The sequence below is a fragment of the Lolium rigidum genome, chromosome 7, assembly GCF_022539505.1.
Source record: "Lolium rigidum isolate FL_2022 chromosome 7, APGP_CSIRO_Lrig_0.1, whole genome shotgun sequence".
NCBI classification, from domain to species: domain Eukaryota; kingdom Viridiplantae; phylum Streptophyta; class Magnoliopsida; order Poales; family Poaceae; genus Lolium; species Lolium rigidum.
The window spans coordinates 306,629,354-306,649,932 of record NC_061514.1 but is presented as its reverse complement, the minus strand read 5'-3'; the positions used below and the strand labels follow the sequence as shown (position 1 = coordinate 306,649,932).

At 42.1% G+C, this 20,579-nt stretch overlaps 1 protein-coding gene across 1 annotated transcript; it reads right to left on the bottom strand.

The window, feature by feature from the left end:
- Positions 1 to 15,444: 15,444 nt before the first annotated feature.
- LOC124679105 (lactoylglutathione lyase-like) lies at positions 15,445 to 19,695 on the bottom strand. Its single transcript, XM_047214929.1, has 8 exons — positions 19,597 to 19,695; positions 19,361 to 19,504; positions 17,975 to 18,036; positions 17,578 to 17,638; positions 17,398 to 17,477; positions 17,212 to 17,282; positions 17,013 to 17,102; positions 15,445 to 15,705 (listed from the first exon to the last, which is right to left on the bottom strand). Exons 1-8 carry the CDS (start codon positions 19,693 to 19,695, stop codon positions 15,605 to 15,607), a joined length of 708 nt encoding a protein of 235 aa, XP_047070885.1. The 3' UTR covers positions 15,445 to 15,604.
- Between the last annotated feature and the right edge of the window lie 884 nt (positions 19,696 to 20,579).

The following is a 20,579-nucleotide window of genomic DNA, read 5'->3' as shown; positions in this document are numbered from 1 at the left end:
CCCAATCCCCTAGGGAATTATCCCCACTAATCCCCACTAATACTCCACTACCAAACAAGGCCTAATGTGGTGGTGCGGCTAGGGTTAGGTTTAGCTTTGTTTGAATTAAATCTTGTAATCCTGAAGCTCAACATCAGCCCTGCGGGGTTGGTTCCTTGACGGCGTCTCGGACGTTCGTCTAGGTCTCTTCCAATAAAGATGTGAGAGTTCTTGAGTTGTCAAGAGTAATCATGTGTATTTGGGTATCCTTGAATCTGTCAAGGGAGTTCGAGATCTATCGGTCATATGGATCATCAAGGTGCATCGTGAAAGATCAGAAAAACTATTCTCATCACATGCTTTCTTCTGCTCCCCTGTTGTTCTTCAGCACATCAATTTCATTGCACCGCAGCAGAACCAACACTTCTACATGAGAACCAGAAGTGAAAGTTAGTGCTAGGGTGGAGGAGAGCCAAACTGAGAGTGAAATGGGATCAGAAATACAAAAAACATGTCAACTGGGTGGAGTGGCGTAGCTATGACGGAGTCAGCCCCCCCCCCCCTCTCCCAGCCCATGGACATTTCTTTAATGATCTAGTGAAATTTGGCCCATTTGCCCCTCCAATTTTGACCCAAAACGTCAAAATTTTGTCCTATAAACCCATTTGCACCCCCCACCCCCCATGGAAATTGCTCAAACTCCGCCACTGACTGGGCGCCGGTAATACCGTACCCGTTTTCACTTGAGTCACAACCGCACTTGTTTAGCACACACCTATGGTCCAGGAGTCACACCGCCGCTGTTCACCCAAGTCATATGACTATTCTAGCTTATAATTGTCCTTATGGATAATGGATCACAAAGTTAGTTAGGTTCATCCAAGTCATATGACTGTCCGAAATACCTATCTTTACTATTAAATGGGAGTTGGTCGTTTGACACTCAACGCAATTTGGTGGTCGTCATTAAAACAATCCGGACCATCCAATTTAATCTGAAGGTCTCAGCTTTGCTCCATCTGATTGACATCAAGCCAGCGCTTACATGCATCAATCACGCTCACGGGATTATGGCATGAAAATATATTTTGCTATCGTTTCTTTTGGTGCAATCAATCACGATGTTGTTATCTAAGGAAGTCATCCCGCATTTCCTTTTATATCCGATTAGATCCGATCCATGTCATCCCATCTGCTCCATAATTAAGGCCTAAGCATTTTTTTCTCTCTCGCTACCCTGGCGGCGCCCATCCCGTCTTGCCTCTCTCGATACCATCACACGGAACGCCGCCAACGCCACCATGGTCGGGAAGACCGGGAGATCAGGTACAACCGTACAACTCGCTGACGCTGATCTGGCCACCTGTACTGCCCTGACGTCGAGATCCTCCTCCGCCTCTGCACTGCCCTACCGTCCGTCCACATCGGACACATCAAGGTATTGGCCGTTCTAATTTTTTTTCTTTGAACGCTTGTACTGAATGCTCGTATGCATAGTTGTATGCATGGATTTATTTTCTGATAGGTGAATGCTTGTACTGGGTGCTCGACACAGCAGTGCGGCGTTAGAATAATGGAACTGATTTGGTGATTCCATCGTTCAGTTGACATCAAAAGCGCAGTTTTGATACGTGATCGTCTGGCTTCTTGAGATGTACTGCTTTGAAGATGCAAAATCGCCTCCCAAGTCTCAACTCACCACTTATAATCTTGAAGTAGTGAATCAGATGGATAAATATGGAACGATTTTTTATACAGCCTCCATCCCGAATTAGATGTCACAGAATTGTCTATATTCACACGTATTTATACACTCACAAATCTGCGATAAGTAATTCGAGACAGAGGGAGTAAAAAGAATCGTGGTTTAACCTTCATCAATTAAATACTGAAGAGCCAACACTTCTTTTCACGTGGATGTTGTTCTAAAGATATGTAAACTTCATAATGGTGTCCACAGTTTCGAGCTCTCATGTGGTCTCACCCTCTATGCTGGGATCACTTAAGGTCGTGCCTGGAGCAGCAGTGAGGCAGATGCCAAGGACACAAATGAGTGCGGAAGGACACATAAGGTGTGGCGGTGTGCAATTTGTGCTTGTTAAGAATTTTTACCTTCTAAAGGTAAAATTATCCCCAATCATGTGTTGTTGAATCTACCATATTTCATATTTTAGTACTCATTTAGATTTTTATTCATAAAGTATCGGTAAAAGTATGCAAAACTATGGAATAGAAATTTATGTTGACTTAAATAAAATTACCACATTGAGTCCCTATATTACAGCTTGCTAAACTAATGGTTATTTTTGTTTAGTGCATTTTACATTAGTGAGTCATAAGCTTACACAATTTCAGCATTCATCTTGCATTGAAAAAGGTGAGTATGTACTCCTTTAGATTTCTTTACCGTTTCCGAACCAAAACCATTGATTTTCTTTAGATTTCCTCCATCGGCTGCTGAAGTAACGAATTTGTTGTGGTACTTCTGCAAATTCACTATAGCACCACCTCCCATTCTCCATCGATGCTCTCAGGGACAAGGTGATTATGGTGACTGCGGAGGTGGATGATGAATACAGCTACACGCAAGCAACATATTTGTTGTGGTACTTCTGCAAATTCAGTGTAGCGCCGACTCCCATTCTCCATCAGGGACAAGGTGGTTATGGTGACTGCGGAGGTGGATGATGAATACAGCTACATGTAAGAGAGCACCACTAGCGGCATTGCAAATACACTGCAACGCCGAATCATGATCATTGACACATGACTCATTTTTGAGGTCCGAGGATATAGTTGTGTCCTTTCCTTTTGTGCTTACTAATTTTATTTTCATTTTTTCAATTTGGATTTCCCTTTTTTTCAAGGTTATACATAGGTCCTCGAAGGTGCTTATTACATTTAAACATTATGTGCTGTATTGTTCTCTCGAATATAAACCTGTCACATTTTTAGATCATGGCTTAATCTGTTGGACACTTGAATGTTGTACCTTTTCTACTCATGATTTCATTTTTCAGTTTTGTTTCATAATGTTTTCATTAAAAAAATCTGGTAGTAAGTAGCCATATGTTTGTTATCTACATATAAGCACTACATGTGGTGAGTCCCTGACACAGATCAAAGCCTACAAGTTTCAAGTTCCTAAAGAGGAGCGAAAATTGTTTCTTCGAAAAGCTTATTCTATGAGACGCGAATTTATTTGACTGTAATAATAGTTTGTTAAAACGTAATCCGTGTAGTTTTGCAATAGACGAAGAACTAGGTTATTCATGTCTTGTACCATTGTATACTTCTAAATTTCTTGTTTTGGTGTTTAAGTTTATATTGTTAGAGACTTGCCACTATCCAAGCTACATCCATCCCCTGGGTCACATGCCCTCTTTGCACTCCCATATCCTCACACCACTCATCGGCTGTCGCAACATGCCTGAGTGTTGTCGCCCTCCCCAGTAATTTTGTTCACAATCCATTTCCTTACAGTCAACTTCTATTTTACTAATTTAATCCAAATTCATTCGTACATCTGAATATCAAATGGAGAAATCGATCAGTCGTTCTGAACATGTGTATTCAATATACCTGATTATCTTGCAGTAATTGTCCTTCCTTATTTCTTTTGCCTCTTTTAGCTTAAACTTACACTGTGCTACTGGCCAGTCAATAAATTTCTTTGTTTTTCTGTTACAATGAGAAAATGGTTAATATGTGATTCTAGATGGAACCCTTAAAGCAATTGGTAAGAACCATTCTTCAGCACTAGACATCTGAGTTCCTATCCATGTTGATATCCTTCATATCCAATTCTTGTCATGATGAGCGTGTAGAGATAATAATTTACATCCTTCTCTTTTTGTAGTCAATACCAATAGAAACGTAGGAGGCAATGTACATGACGAGTTTTGCGTGTGTTCTATTTTTAACGTGAAGGTTGGTTATTTAAACCGTTGCAACTTGGCATGTTTTGATGATTTTTCGAGTTTAATAGGAATCATAGGTGGACTATTTAGCATATTTGCATTTATCCTATCTTTGGTTATTTGTATAGCTTTGAAATGTATGCCTAAGGGGTAGTATATTCTCCGTTATTAGATTAGATGTTAAGAGGACACTAACACTGATCTGGATGATAAGTTGATGCTTTTTAGTTAGGGTAGGATGTGTATGTTATAGCAAGTGTCGGGCATTTTGATGCTTTCTTATTATTCCCATACATGTCTTCCTGTGATGTGGTGGAGCCTTTCGCGATCGCAACTCAGATCGTGACGGCGCAATGTTGTGAAGCAGATGTGCCAGAGAAGTTGTGCACCAGCTTTTTACTACAACTCATGCATGTATGCCGGCCAATTGCTACACCTCATTTATGTAAGCTAGCAAAAGTTCTCGAGAAAATGTTTAGAAAGCTGAATTCATAATGCATCAAAGCGTCCAATCATATTTTGACCCCAAGAAGACTAACAATGCAAAGTTCCTGAAGATTGGATCAAAAGCACCCATGATGGATCGAATGACGGGTATCATATGATTGGATTGGAATTAGGAAGATGCACACCAGGTTTGTTTTTACCTTCTCATTTAATGAAATAAGGCTATGTTGTTTTCCTCAAAAAATAAATTCAATTTTATTAAATAAGTCAGTATGTAAAACAAGTCAGTTTTTATGTTTGTTTGATAATAGAATTTCAGATTGTCTAGAGATATGTGATCCTGTGAAGTTATAGCACATCATAGGTGGGAAAGATATAAAATAAAACTGGATATGATAATTTTGTACTCATCATAACGTCTTCACTCGTATTGTAGTGATCACTTTGTGTGTGCGTTAATGGATATGAATCCATGATTTATTTGCTGAAATCTGGCTAAGTACTCTCGTTCTTTTGTTTCTGGCATGCACCAAGTAATCATACCATTCCTTATTCTCAACCAAAAAAATGTTTTTCTTATCATTTCCTTGCTATGTTCTTTAAAAAACCCAATATGTCGTTACTGCTAAGTAATCTTAATGATGAAGTTTACTATCTGTCTTCATAGTTGCAGGAGTATGAAAAGGCAAAAAGATGAAATAAGTGGGAAATCAAACAATTATTTTCCATTCGCCGGTGCCCAACAGCTCAACTAATTCTTTTGTGCAGACAAACACCAACGAGTGAAGAGTGCAGAACATAGTCCCGTAGGGTGAGCTAGAACAAGATCCGATGGCTATGACCCAACACTAGAAAGTGCCATGATCCTCATCGACGAGTGATATAAGTAACCTGCCCCGCTATATAGATTACTAGAACAAGTCGGCTTATATACATAATTAGTACTAGAAAGGTAAAAGGAAACTTACACGACATCTATTACAACGTTCACATGAATGTAATTTTATTGGCAACTGGTATCCAGAACACACAACAAGCTTAGCTTTGTATTTTGAGTCAATCAACAATTAGAACGAGATGGCTTTGACCATGAACTCTCTGTGTGGTAATACGTGTTCGTATTTTTTTACCAATGTGGTACTATTACTCTCACCACTAGACATATTTTATTTATCAGAAACCCAAAACAAATTAGGAAGATAATATGAAAAATAGGAATCCACAAAAATCAAGAACTTATGCATTTGCTCAGTATGGATAACCTCCGTCTAACTATCGATGGAAAAGAGTTATACAATTTTTTCCTTATTTTTTACTTATACCATTTTTTTACTTCAGAGAACCATCAACGTTTAAATAGAATCAAGAGCTTGACCGGTACGAGTAACCTAAATTGCGCGATCTTCCCCTGGGTTCGATAGCGTTATTTTTGAAATGTTGAATAAAAAAAGTGACTTCATTTGTACGTTAAAATGTTGAATAAAAAAGTGACTTCATTTGTATATCTCGCCGTGAATTGTCATGTGCATCATGGTTACATGTTCAATGAAACATGAGGATCCGTAGCAACGCACGGGCACTCAACTAGTGGTAGTTATATCCTAGTAGCATAAATATACCAACCGTTTAATATTTGGTCTGCTAACAATCTCTCCAATGTTGAGAATTAGTAAGTGGATAGTCTTCATGATTAGTAGAGTATGAGATATTGGAGTGGACCAAAAAGATAAAAAAATTGAGGCTTGGTTGACTCCTGCGGCGTAAATGTCTCCCTTTCCGAATGTGCTTTTTGTTTCAGAATGAGATGGTATACAAATCATCGTCAGCCATTGCTAGAGTGGATTATTGGCAAGGTGTTTCGCCAGGGCTGACTCTACTTTGTAGTTAGGTTTCACCAAATGTCTTGTAGCCTCCCCAACATTTATAGGGGATCCACGCTTCTCATCTGTCTAATATTAAGTGAAGCCCAAAGATTTTAAGCCGAGAACAAGTGCATCAAGCTTCCTCACAAAAGAACAGGCATAGTTGATTATTACGTGGAAGGACCTCTCTATTCTGCAACTGGGACTGAGTGACCAGGATAAGCCGTATCCCATGAAGGACAGTAGGGCGTAATCTCAAAGCCCTTGCATATTAAATCGAGTTGATGGTGCCTGTACATTAGATATTATACTACTATAAATAGTGAGTCTTTGCTCGGAGAACCAGAAAGGAAAGGAGCTTATGAAACGATGATGTATGTGGGTGTTTAGAATTCATAAAACAGCACTAATGTAATTTTTCGTACTTGGACATCATTTGTTGCCTGATAAACTGAGATCTCTCTCTTAATAATTTAAAAAAATGCATGTACTCTAATAATGCACTTTATTGTGAACCAATGAGTATATATAATATATGAGTATATATAATATATATACTCATTAATGTGGGTGGTATAACTAAATAAGAGAGCTGTAGAAGTGCGATGATCCATAAACAGTTCAAGCTCAGCAATTCCAACTTTTAGTAGACGTTCACGTGTATGCTGTGCCTGGTGCTTCTATAAGAAAAGTTCTGTTTTTTCGACAATAATAAGAAAAGTTTAGTTTTGCCAACAAGAAATTCTTATTTGGCACATGTTGAAGATTTTCTATTGTATAGTTGGACATACTACCAAATGTGTAAAATATAAGCACCATTATTTAAGTCAGTGGATAACATCATGTCGCGTAATGCTTGCCATCCACAAACATGTGGAGGCCTCCTTGATTCAAAAGATTTCAATATCATAAATGGGGCATTATGGTGTCTGGTTTTCAGCAATAAACTACACGAAAATATAACCAAAATTGTTCACAAGTTTTTCTGGATGTGACTATATAGACAAGTGACTACTTTCATCATTTCTTTCATCTTGTTTTGATGAGTTTATATCCTGATGAGTTTTGATGTCAATGAGTTTTGCGAGCCGATCATCTAAAGGTTACCAACAAATTGGTACCAGGCTACCAGCACCTACTAACACGTATCTGACTTTGTCAATGAAACTATCCTTTTGTCGCCATGGGTGCCAACTTGTTATTCATCAATAGGTTTGATGGCAAATTACAGGACTTGCAGCTTATTGACAAGCAGTTACAACAAAAATTCGAAGTTCAAACGTCAGCCACATGATGTCTTCCCGATGTTGTAGCGTAACTGAGCACATATCATTTCTGAAGGCGCAGCCCCTCTTTTTGCGTTTGGAATTCTAACACTTCATGATGTTGTAGCCGTGACCTCCCCAATTCTGTTCAGGTCAAATATTTCAATCCAGTAGCCATCAGGATCCTTTATGAATGCGATGCCTTTCATTTTCCCTGCAGGTAAGTATTGATTATTAGATGTTGTCCTAAGCATTAAATAGATAGGAGTATTGTAAGAATATATAGATAGTAATATAACGGAAATTAACATCTCATGTAAAGCAAAGACTAAGCATAAAAAAGAAAATCTCAACCATATTATTTCAAGATTGTAAGAGCAAAAGAAATTATGGCAGTCATCAGCAAGCCACTTTTACACATCAGCTCTACCAGAGGTGGGAGGATAAAATATTGAAGACTAAAAACTAAGTTGGACACCCAACATACATGCCAATATTTCATGGTGGGTGGAACATATATCGGAAATTGTTTGACACGTGGAGCAAGTTTGGTTGCTCGAACCATTTTTTCGCACCTAGGGAACATTGTTCTAGGGAAGCTGTGCGGGGTAATGAGATCTTTAATTCATGTTTTGCAACTAGTTTGGCTGTCAACAATTCATTTTACGCATTATGGCAAATGCCAAGCCCCAGTCGTTTGATTGCCTACAATTTGTGCTTCAGCTAATCAATCGTCGTTTGGTTACCCTTTGAATTAAGGATCATTTTATGTCCCTGGTTGCTCGAGGCACCAGAACTTTTAGCAGGCATTAGTACTACTGAGGAAACAACCAAGGATATCTTCATTCAGACAAGGAGAAGGTGGAAGACTAGCAAATATACTAAGTGAGCTAGATGGTAGCCTTTTACCCAAAAATTCATCCAATATATTGGATGGGATGAGCAGAGACTATAGACAAATCCTTAAAGCAGTGTCCAGGTATGTAACCAAAAGTAGACTCATGGAAATTGTTTTGTCAATTGATATATTATTCAGTTGATCGGTAGAAACTTTTACCTTGTAACCAAGAAAATACAAGTTGAATTTCATGACAGGAAAATCCAACCATTTCAATAACCTTGCTATATTTTTTGCAATAAATAAATGGAGCAGTTAACACGATGGAATGCATACTCAAAGGGTCAAAGTAAAGTTGATGCACTCTGTGCTTCCTCCGCTCCATATGACTTGTCGTTGATTGGTTGTGTCTAGATACATCTAAATCAGTGACAACTAATATGGAATGGAGAGAGTATATATTATGAGTCTATCAATTTTTTGTAAACCAAAATATTAGCGCGCCTCTTCTTTTCTTTCGGAATTTCCCTCATGCATAGAATGCACTTATGAGCCAATTTGTTGAACATAGAAGTTATGTGACTAGTCTAGCTGTATGGTCTTATGCATGACAAAGTTATTTAGTTTCACCCAAGTCATATGAATGTCCTAAATAGCTATGATAGCTATCCTAGTAGTATACATAAATACTATGCGCTTGACATTTGGCATGTTTACAATCTCTCGTACGAGGGAAAATCATATGTAGGTACATATATTCTTCCATGTATTTAGTAGAGTTTGAGATATTGGAGTATAACAAATAGATATAAATTTTGAGGTTCGGTTGTCTCCTGCAGCAGAAAATGTCTCCTTCTCCTACTGCGCTTTTGTTTCTGAATCTGATGATATATAAATCATCATGAGCCTTGTAATTATAGGCACTTTTTGGAGGGAAGAAAGTTCAATTTTAGAGGGAAGAGAGTTCAGTTTTGAAGTCACAAGTCACGCATGTGATGCCGCCCGCGGTGTGACCATGGCCTTGTACTTATACGCTCTGTTTGGAGGGAAGAGAGTTCAATTTTTCCTTGATTGGCTGGAATACCTTGCACGCGGATCGCTCTCTGTCACGCTGAGCATGACACGGGAGGAGCTACCTCCAGGGAAGGCGCCTACGGGGGTTACGTCTTCGGAAGTGGATGACGGAAAAGTGTGACCTGTGGTCACGTAGCTAGCAAATGCCAGCTGTGTCTGGCGAGAGTTAAATAGAGTCATGCGTCGCTGTGTGAGTGGTTAGGAAGAAATGAAACGAATCTGATCCCTCTCTGTATTCTTCTTCTTCTTCCCCAAGACAATCTCTAAAACAAATCCTGTATCGTTATATCAAGGTCTGGTGATTCCAAATCATACACCTTGTCCATAACAATTGGTATCAGTTGCTTTGTTCGATCCGTTCGCGCGACTAGATCTCGAGATCGTACCGGTAAGGCGTCTGCTCACGGTTGCTAATTGCTCTCGAGCGATCTAGCGTAAATCCCACGCAGCGTTCGGTTGATTCAGAGAAGTCTGCTGCAACGGCACCGTTCAAGCCGAGTGCGCAGGTGCGTTTCACGGTGACGGCGATGGAGGCGATGGAGGCGCGGTTGATGGAGAAGATGGGAAAGCTGGACACGCTAGAGGAGCGTTTCCTGTCGATGGAGGCGAAGATGGATCTCCAAGGGCAGCGCCTGGATCAGGTACAAATCAAGGTTGATCTGTCCATGGAAAAGCTGGGGAAGCTGGAGGACGAGCAGGTGTCGCTCGCGCACGGGGTGAAGAACAAGGATGCTGCGCCCACCCACCCACCGCCGGTGTTGGTGCGCCCTCACACCACGGGAAGCATCTTCGGCCCAAGGCCAACAAGCGCCCCAAATCCGCAGGTAGCGATCTTCTCCCCCCGCCCAGAGGAGTACCCTGAGAGTTCCACTGTGCGTGATCCGTTATCACCGGAGAATGAGGAGTCTCACCAGAGAAGGCCATGGATGCCACGGATGGATTTTCCTCGATTCGATGGCACGGATGCGAGCATTTGGGTCGATACCTGTGAGACGTTCTTCACTCTATATCAGATTGCACCTGGATTTCAAGTAGCTGCAGCAACGATGTACCTGCAGGACGCTGCAGCACACTGGTATCATGCGTTCAAGCAAAACCGTCAGCGGTTGAGTTGGGAGCAGTTCAGGCAGGCAGTGCTCCAGGAATTCGATGTTGATACACACCGAGTGAAACTGAAGGAATTGCTACAGCTGAAGCAAACAGGAACGGTGGCAGAATATCGGAAACAGTTTGACAAATTGGTATATCACATCAAATTGTATGATCCAGCTTTTGGTGGCGTGATGCTCGTTACTCAATTTGTACTAGGCCTGAAAGAGGAGCTGCGTGTGGCGGTGGAAGCACAATTGCCAGATTCAGTGCAAAGGGCGACACTGATGGCACAGGTGTTTGAGCAGACACCAGACAGTTCCAAGCCCGCATATAAGCAGTACAAGCAGTATCAAAACACGCCATGGAAAGAGAAGAACAAATTCACTTCGGGAGAGGTGTGGAAGGCACAACAATTGAAGGAATACAGAAGAGCAAACAATGAGTGTTTCAAGTGTGGGGCAAAATATGCTCCAGGACACCAGTGTGCAGCACCAGTGGTGGCACAACTCAAGGCAATGCAAGTTGATTCAGCAACTGAAGTTCTGTCAGATGAAGTGTTGGAAATGGTGACTACCATGGAAGCTTTAGCAGTGGACGAGGCAGAACAGCTGTCTATGAACGCGATTAGTGGAACAGATGCTGACAGCACGATCCAGATACCAGCGAGAGTCAACAATTTGACGGTACTGTTGTTAGTTGATTCAGGCAGTACAGGAAGCTTTCTTGATGCAGCTATGGTCAGTAAACTGGGCCTGATCCCACAGTCTAGATCACCTATTCAGGTCAAAGTGGCAAATGGGGAGCGACTGGTATGCAACAGCTACATTCCTAAATTCACTTGGCACACGCATGGTGTGAAATTTGAGCACGATATGTTAGTGCTAGACATGGGGGGCTATGATGCTGTGCTGGGAATGGACTGGCTGAAGAAATTTCGTCCAATGAACTGTGACTGGGTTGAGAAGTGGCTTGAGGTACCATATATGGGCACCACAGTGCGGCTGCAAGGAGTTATGCCAAGACACCAAGACCATATCTCAGAGGTGTCCCTGGAACAGGTGATACAAATGCACCATGCAAATGAATTGTGGGCAACAGCAATTCTGGAAAACAAAGAGGAGGTGACAGTGGTGCCGATACCTGAATGTGTGCAGCAGTTACTAGCCCAGTACGAATCGATTTTCCAAGAACCGTCAGAATTGCCACCGGTGAGGGGTTTTGAGCATGCTATTTCCCTGTTACCAGACACTGCACCAACAAATGCTCGTCCTTACCGATACTCACCTTTGCAAAAGGATGAGATCGAGAGACAGGTGAAACAAATGCTGAAAATGGGCATTATCACGGCAAGTGTGAGCCCATTTGCCTCCCCAGTGCTGTTGGTCAAGAAAAAGGATGGCCAATGGAGATTTTGTATAGATTATCGTCGGCTCAACGCTTCTACAATCAAGAACAAGTTTCCCATGCCAATCATTGATGAATTGTTAGATGAATTGGCGGGTACAAAATTCTTCTCCAAGCTAGACCTGCGGAGTGGATATCACCAGATAAGAATGTTGGAAAAAGATGAGGAGAAAACGGCATTCAAGACGCACCATGGACACTTTCAATTCAAGGTCATGCCATTTGGACTTACTAATGCCCCGGCCACATTTCAATGTGTGATGAACTCTATTTTCTCCGGATATATTCGCAAATGTGTGCTGGTTTTCATGGACGACATCTTGGTGTATAGTAAATCCATCGAAGATCACCTGCAGCATTTGAGGATTGTGTTTCAGATTTTGCAGGAGAACAAATTTTATGTCAAACTCAGCAAATGTCAATTTGCAGCAACTCAATTGGAGTACTTGGGACACATTATCTCGGATAAAGGGGTAGCCACTGACAGAACGAAAACAGAAGCAATGCTGCAGTGGCCACAGCCATCCAACCTTACAGAATTAAGGGGATTCCTTGGTCTAACTGGATATTACCGAAAATTTGTTAAAAACTATGGACTGTTGGCCAAACCATTGACCGATCTGCTGCAAAAGAATACAGCCTTTGTGTGGACGTCTGCTACCCAGTTGGCCTTTGATAATCTGAAGCAAGCAATGTCCCAAACACCAGTGCTAACATTACCAGATTTTAACTGCCCATTTGTTATTGAAACTGATGCATGTGACAGTGGGATTGGAGCAGTGCTACTGCAGCAGGGGCATCCTGTTGCTTATCTGAGTAGGGCACTGGGGGTTAACAATCAGAAATTGTCAATATATGAAAAGGAATTTTTGGCAATTATGATGGCTGTGGATAAATGGAGAGCTTATCTGCAGAGAGGCCCTTTCATAATTAAGACAGATCACAAGAGTCTATGCTGTTTGGAGGACCAAGTTCTGCACACTGAACTGCAAAGAAAAGCTATGACCAAGCTGATTGGGCTGCAATATAAGTTCCAGTATAACAAAGGAGTCGACAATACACCTGCTGACTCACTGTCACGCATTGGGCATGTGTTTCATGCAATTTCGGTGGTGCAGCCTACCTGGATGCAAGAAGTGGTCAATTCCTATGTGGTGGATCCAACAGCACAACAGTTACTGAGAGAACTGGCAGTATCAGGTCACAATGCTCAGGGGTACACAATGCAGGATGGCCTCATATACCTCCATGGGAAAGTGTGGGTTGGGGCCAATGTGGGTCTACAAACAAAGATTACCACAGCATTTCACTCCTCAGCGTTGGGAGGGCATTCAGGCATACAGGTGACATATCAGAGGCTCAAGAACTTGTTTGCATGGGAAGGCATGAAAGTGGCAGTAGAGGAATTTGTCAAGCAGTGCACAATTTGTCAACAGGCAAAACATGAGAATTGCAAGACACCTGGGCTACTGCAACCTTTGCAACCACCCTCAGCTCCTTGGCAATCAGTATCCATGGATTTCATCACGGGCTTGCCCAAGTCTGGAGGTTATGAGGTAATTTTGGTCGTGGTCGACAGGTACACTAAGTATGCTCATTTCCTGCCACTCAAGCATCCGTTTACTGCACCACAAGTGGCGCAGACATTCCTTGATAATGTGGTCAAACTGCATAGCTTGCCTTCCTCCATTGTGTCTGATCGGGACAATATTTTCACCAGTGCATTTTGGAAAAGCCTGTTCACCAACTTACACACTCAGCTGAATCTGAGTACGGCCTACCATCCACAGTCGGATGGGCAAACAGAGAGAGTTAATCAATGTCTGGAATTGTACCTGCGTTGTTCAGTGGCTGCATCGCCAAAACAATGGGCCAAGTGGCTACCATTAGCGGAGTACAATACATGCTATCACACCACACTGGGGTGTTCTCCATTCAAGGCACTGTATGGGCATGAGCCAACGCACGGTATGTTTCCAGTCAGTGCTGACACGGTGCCTCTTGCGGTTGATGAAATGCTACAGGAACGAAACAATTTGTCGGAATTCCTCAAGCTGCAACTGGACAGGGCCACCAGACGGATGAAGCGCACAGCTGATGTCAAACGATCGTTTCGAGAATTTCAGATTGGAGAGCAGGTGTTACTCAAACTGCAACCCTATGTCCAACAATCGGTGGTAAGACGTCCCTATCCCAAACTGTCTTTCAAGTATTTTGGACCGTACACAGTGCTGGCAAAGTATGGTTCAGTGGCATACAAGCTGGAGCTGCCGTCGACAAGTGAAGTGCACCCAGTGTTCCACGTATCTCAGCTGAAGTCCTATGTCCCAGATCACACTCCAGTATTTACAGAGTTACCTACTCCGCTTCAGTTGGACATTGCGGAATTGGAACCGGAGGAGATCTTGGACCGGAGGTTGGTGAAGAAGGGAAACAAATCCTACCTGCAAGTGCTGATTAAGTGGTCAACTATGAAAGAAGATATGGCGACTTGGGAAGACTATGAAGTGGTTCGTCAGCGATTTCCAGATGCGGCAGCTTGGGGACAAGCTGCTTCTCAAGGGGAGGCCAGTGTCACGCTGAGCATGACACGGGAGGAGCTACCTCCAGGGAAGGCGCCTACGGGGGTTACGTCTTCGGAAGTGGATGACGGAAAAGTGTGACCTGTGGTCACGTAGCTAGCAAATGCCAGCTGTGTCTGGCGAGAGTTAAATAGAGTCATGCGTCGCTGTGTGAGTGGTTAGGAAGAAATGAAACGAATCTGATCCCTCTCTGTATTCTTCTTCTTCTTCCCCAAGACAATCTCTAAAACAAATCCTGTATCGTTATATCAAGGTCTGGTGATTCCAAATCATACACCTTGTCCATAACACTCTCCCCTTGATAAATGGAGATGAAAGCAGAGTTCGTCACCTGCGCGCTCTCTCCCCAAGATCATTTCCGCTACTTAGCCTAGCTTTTTGGGCTTGTGGTTTTGGCCCTCCGAGGGAGTATGTACATGCTGTAGAAATTAACTCACTTGCATAGGCTTCCGGAGAAACTAAAAACAAGGTGTGGATATCACACTCCATGAGGCTGCTCCTCCCGATGGGTTCATTCCTCGTGAGCAGTATAATTAACTTGATGCCAGCTGGAAAAACAAACTAATACGAGATACTAGCAAGTATAATCAGTATGACATGATTTGCTAAATACCAGATATAGTCCACCAAATTGTCTTTTTCTTAGCTGGCTCCACTATGTTTTATAGTAGTTATGTTTCACATCTTGTAGCCTTGCCAAAGTTTATTGAGGATCTACATGAAGCCCAAAGATTTAAGCCAATTGAGAATAAGTGCAAATAACTGCTTAACATCAAGCTTCCCTTCCTCTAAATGGAACAGACCGACCTAGTTATTACGTGGACGGACCTCTCAATTCTTGGTGCAATGGGGACAAGTGACCAACAGACAGAACATGGAGGAAATTGGGGCCCAGCCTCAAACCTCAAACTAAGCTGATGTTACCAGTGCATGGGTATTACAAAAAATGAGAATATCTCACGAAAGAGTGACGCAGTGTTATGAATTCATGAAAGAACACTTTATTTCAATCGTCGGTCACATGATGTCTTCATGATGCGGCAGCAGTACAAGAAACTAAACATAGTTGCATAACTGAGTTCATACTATCATCTCTGAAGGTGCAAGCCTTTTTTTTTTCCAGTTTTGGTGTTCTAACACTTCATGATGCTGTAGCCGTGACCTCCCCAATTCGGTTCAGGTCAAATATTTCAATCCAGTAGCCATCAGGATCCTTGATGAATGCAATACCTTTCATTTTCCCTACAGGCAAATACCGACTATTAGATCACTTTCGTAAGCATTGAACAGAAAGAGTAGAGAAAAGGTAACATTTCAGATAATGCAACACTCTACTAGTAAGGGTAAATCAGATCAGCATCTGTGACCATATTGTTCTTCAAGAAATTATGGCAGTCATCAACAAACTATTTCTACATCAGCTCTACCTTTATACGTGAGAAGTTTGAATATTTCAAGAGTAAAACTAAACTAGGTTTACAAAACTTCAATGCATATATTTAGATATATCAACTTGTGAAGTGCATCTAGTGAGTAGCAGCACATATTCCTCCATTCCTAGCAGTAGTTTCACAAGAGACGATAAAATGGTTAAAACAAGCGAAGTAGATATTAGGTTTAAAGAAAATCTGCCCAGTTGCTTTGCACTATAGCCTATGCCACATTGCAATACTCAACAAACCATACGACGAGAACTGAGTTCTAGCTCAGTGGCAAGGCAAGCGAGTGCGCAGCCAGCCCACCCGGGTTCGAATCCCCATCTCGCGATAATTTCGCAGGGAGGGGCAAACTTTAAACCGGGTTATCATCCTAGCGTCCATTCGCCGGGAGAGTCTCATCCTACCTAACAGCGTTATAGCCAAAGGAGGGATCATTCCCCGTTGGTCAACGTTTTTAACAAACCATACGACAAACAAATTATGAAAGTCATCTGCCAGACTTTAGTCATTTGAAGAAAAGTGGAAAGAACACCTGCACTAACTCATACCACAAGCTAAAAACTTAACAAAAATTACAAATGGAAAATTTCAGATTATACAAGACAGATTGTGGGAACATGTAATGTTGAATTGGCTGTCTAGAAAATAGGAAGGTGATAAGAATAGCTCAGCAGCTCCACAAAAAGACAAAATCAATCAATAATAGTTTGGGGACAACTATAGTTGGCAGCAATTCACAAAGGGTGGGCATCAATTTTTTTTGCATCACCATCTAAAAAATGAAGTACAGATAACGCCGGATCAACTCAAGTGAGGTCAATCAATAGTTCAGGATAACTCTAGCTAACATCAATGCATATGGGTGGGTACCAGCATACAAATGTCAAATCACCAACCAAAAAAACATGAAGTTCAAACATTGCGGAGTAACTAAAATAATACCATTGTTAACATAACAGTCCTATGGATACGAGCCGCTTAACTAAGTTTCTTGCTTATCCCTTAACATTTACCATCATTTCTATTGAATTAACACTTCAGTTTGAAGGCCGTATGCGACACCAGTACACCATATAATACTGATGTAAAATATTAGTCGAAAAAATTTACCGTCATCTGGTTTTTTCACAAACTCTACCCCAAGACGTTCGAAGCGCTCACATGCCTTATAGACATCATCCACTGTTACCCCTATATGGCCTGAATAAACAAAAAAAAAATACAAGTGTTACAGCAGCTAAGAGATTCATGGTTAGTTTAAGCAAAAGCAGAAGTAATAAAGTTACATATGAACTTTCCTTGCACATACCGAAACCACGAGGATCTGAGTTCCCATTATGGTAGCCTTTGAATTCAGGATCAGTTTCTGTGCCCCAGTTGCTACAGTAATAACATGACTTTATTAATGCATTAGAGGGCAACAGTATACTATTGAAAAACAATCAAGGCTATTTTCACTCAGATATGGAGAATATTCAAGAATAACTAAACATACTGAGTGAGCTCGATGGTAGCTTTTTGCCCAAACGTCCATTCAGTCCGCTTGACAGGATCAGCAGGGGCTGCGGACAAATCCTATCAGCAGTGGCAAGGTAAAGAACGAGATACATTAGCTGATTCATATACAATGTCAAGTTCAAGTGATTTATCGTTCCCATAATCAAGAACCTCTTACCTCATAACCAAGAAAATACAAGCTGAACTTCATATCGGGAAAATCCAACCTTTTCAACAACCTTGTAGTTTTTTGTTTACAAAAGGAGAAAGGAATGGTAAATATGATAAGAAAATCAGTTAATATGACGTGACAGAGTGGTATAGTTTTTATGCGCACTCGTAATGTAACTATATTTGACACACTGCAGTTCATATTTATTCGTACGCTATGAACCCCTTAATCTCTACTTGTGGTCTGCAGTTCGTGTACTCAAGAACTGATATCTTCAGTGCCTTCCGTACAGGCACCCAGAATTTATTACAGTTATTCACTGAGAAAATGGATGTCCCGCTGATGTTCTTCCCCGCATGCATAAATACATTATCTGTAGAGAGACAAAAGAAAGAAAACTCACGACATGCCCATCACACGCGAGTAGAAGTCGAGGCTCACTTTTGGGTCCTTCACGCGGAACATCTGTAAGCAGAACAACAGAAAAAAAAAACCATTATATTATTTCACCTAAACAGGAAGGAGCACTACCATTCCCATCAAACAAGAAAGCAAGACATGTTCATCACAACCATGTTATTTACAACAACCGATCAGGGCAACCAGAAATGCTCCTAGTGCTAAGCTGGTCCAGAAATTTTCCAGCCAATTGCAGAACAGATGAAGATTCATGGGTGAGAGCACGAGAACTAAAAATTCCTCACTCTATTAAAGAGAATTCGAAGCGCTCCCATTTCAATGCAAGCCAGTGGAATTCCTAGTACATCAATTACCTATGCTAACATCCAAACACATAATTTCCATAACTCCACAGAACAACTCCATACATTGATTACCTATGCAAGCCCAGGATATCCGTACATGAATTTCATATGCTACAACACCCAAGCACATAATTTCGGGCATTACAAAGAATAGCTCCATACCGCAAGTGTTGAACTGAGCATAAGCAAAGCAGCACCTTGGGCCAAACAGAGAGGGGCGCTAAGTTTGCAGTTGCAAAACCAACAATGCTGCACGAATTAACACAAGAAACTAGTAACAAAACGCATCGCTTGATCCTCACTAAGCGTTGTTCCCCGAATTTTGTAACCTGCCACACCGATCAGGGCAACCGGAAACGCTCCTAGTACTAAGTTGGTCCAGAAATTTTCCAGCCAATTGCAGAACAGATGAAGCTTTATGGGTGAGCGCAGCTGCGCAGGAGAACTAAAAACTCCTCATTCTATTACAGAGCACTGGAAGCACTCCCATTCCAATGCAAGCCAGTGGAATTCCTACAACAATTACCTATGCTACATCGAAACACATGATTTCCATCACTCCGCAGAACAACTCCATACATCGATTACCTATGCAAGGCCAGGATAGTCGTACATGAATTTCCTATGCTACAACACCCAGGCACATAATTCCCAGCATTACACAGGATAGCTCCATACCGCAAGTGCTGAACTGAGCATAAGCAAAGCAACACATTGGGCCAAACAGAGAGGGATGCAAAACCAACAATGCTGCACGAATTAACACGAGAAACTAGTAATAAAACTCATCACTTGATCCTCAATAAGCGTTGTTCCCCGAAGATTATATAACCTGCCACGCCGAGCACTGGGTGGATCGCCAACTGTTCGGCAGATTGCTTTGCCTAAATCCACCCGCATACTCCCTTCCGCTCCACAGCACAGATCATCAAACCCACGGAAGCGGATACTCGAACCGCATAATACGCGTACTAGCTCAATCGGCAGCTAAACGAATCGCGAAACAGGAGGAGCGGCTAACTTACTGTCTGCTGCATGAAGTAGCCCTTGGTGGCGGGGTCAATCTCGGCCTGGAGGCCCGGGTTGTTGGCCGGCGCCTCCTTCGTCCCCGACGACGTCGACATGGATGCGGCGGCGGCCGGGAAGAACCGGCGAGCCCGGTCGAATCTCTGCAGAACCCAACGAGAATCTGTGAGAGGGCGCGAATGTCATTCAGATTTATCAAATCAAGCTTCCAGGGCGCTCCCTCGGAGTTCGAGACCTTGGGCTGGGCGAAACGGGGTACGCGCGGGGCGGGGGAGAGGCGGCGGAGGGCGGCGGCCGGGGAGAGGAGGGCGGAGCGGAGTGAAGCGGCGGCCATGGCGAGCGGTGCGGGGAGGATTATTTATAGGACGATGATAAGCTTTGATTGACAGAAGCGTATGGTGGTGTACTGCTTCTGGAATCATCGGTCGGGTTTGCGTTAGGTGCGACGCAACGTGTTACAACTTACAAAGTACAAACACCAGCAAAGCAAATGAAATACTAGATCGTGCGTTGCCACGATAGTTAAATTAATTAATTGAGTAATTCTTTCTCCACACCTTTACTTAAATCCTATATATTAAAATTGAATGTACTAGGACAAAGCCCGTGCTTCGCTACGGAGCAAATTATAAATCTATCCCACCCGGTTGTATTATCGATTGTCGCCTAAGACACAAACATTATCCTTCTGCTAGCACTCATTACCCATGGGCAAGGTTACATAGTTGTGTCTCGTACATGTTGTGCCTTTTTGTTGCATCGTTCTATCGTTATTCCCATTGCACCACATCGAAGAATTTATGATAAGCTAAAATGCAAAGTTCTTAAAAGAAACAAATGAAAGTGGCCATGTGTTGTATTGGGAGAAACAAATGCCCCGAGCCCAACGCGCGTAGTGAGGTGCTGGCCACCATACCCGCCGCGAGAGTGTCCATCTAGCGGCTAGCTGTGTGTAATATCCCAGGTAATGGGGTTACAAAAATAGAGGAAATAGAAGTGTGCATTGCATTCATGCATATAAAATCTGGGGAATTTTCGCGCTTTAAAGTAAAACAGTCACAGTAACTGAAGTTTCACTTGACCTTGGTGGAATTGAAGTAGATTATCAAGTCAAGCAATATAAACCTCAATGTGACCTTTGCTAAAACTTTGAATCGGGTAGAGATGATTTGATCTAATGGGTTAGATCAAATGGAATTAAAACCAACACAATAACAT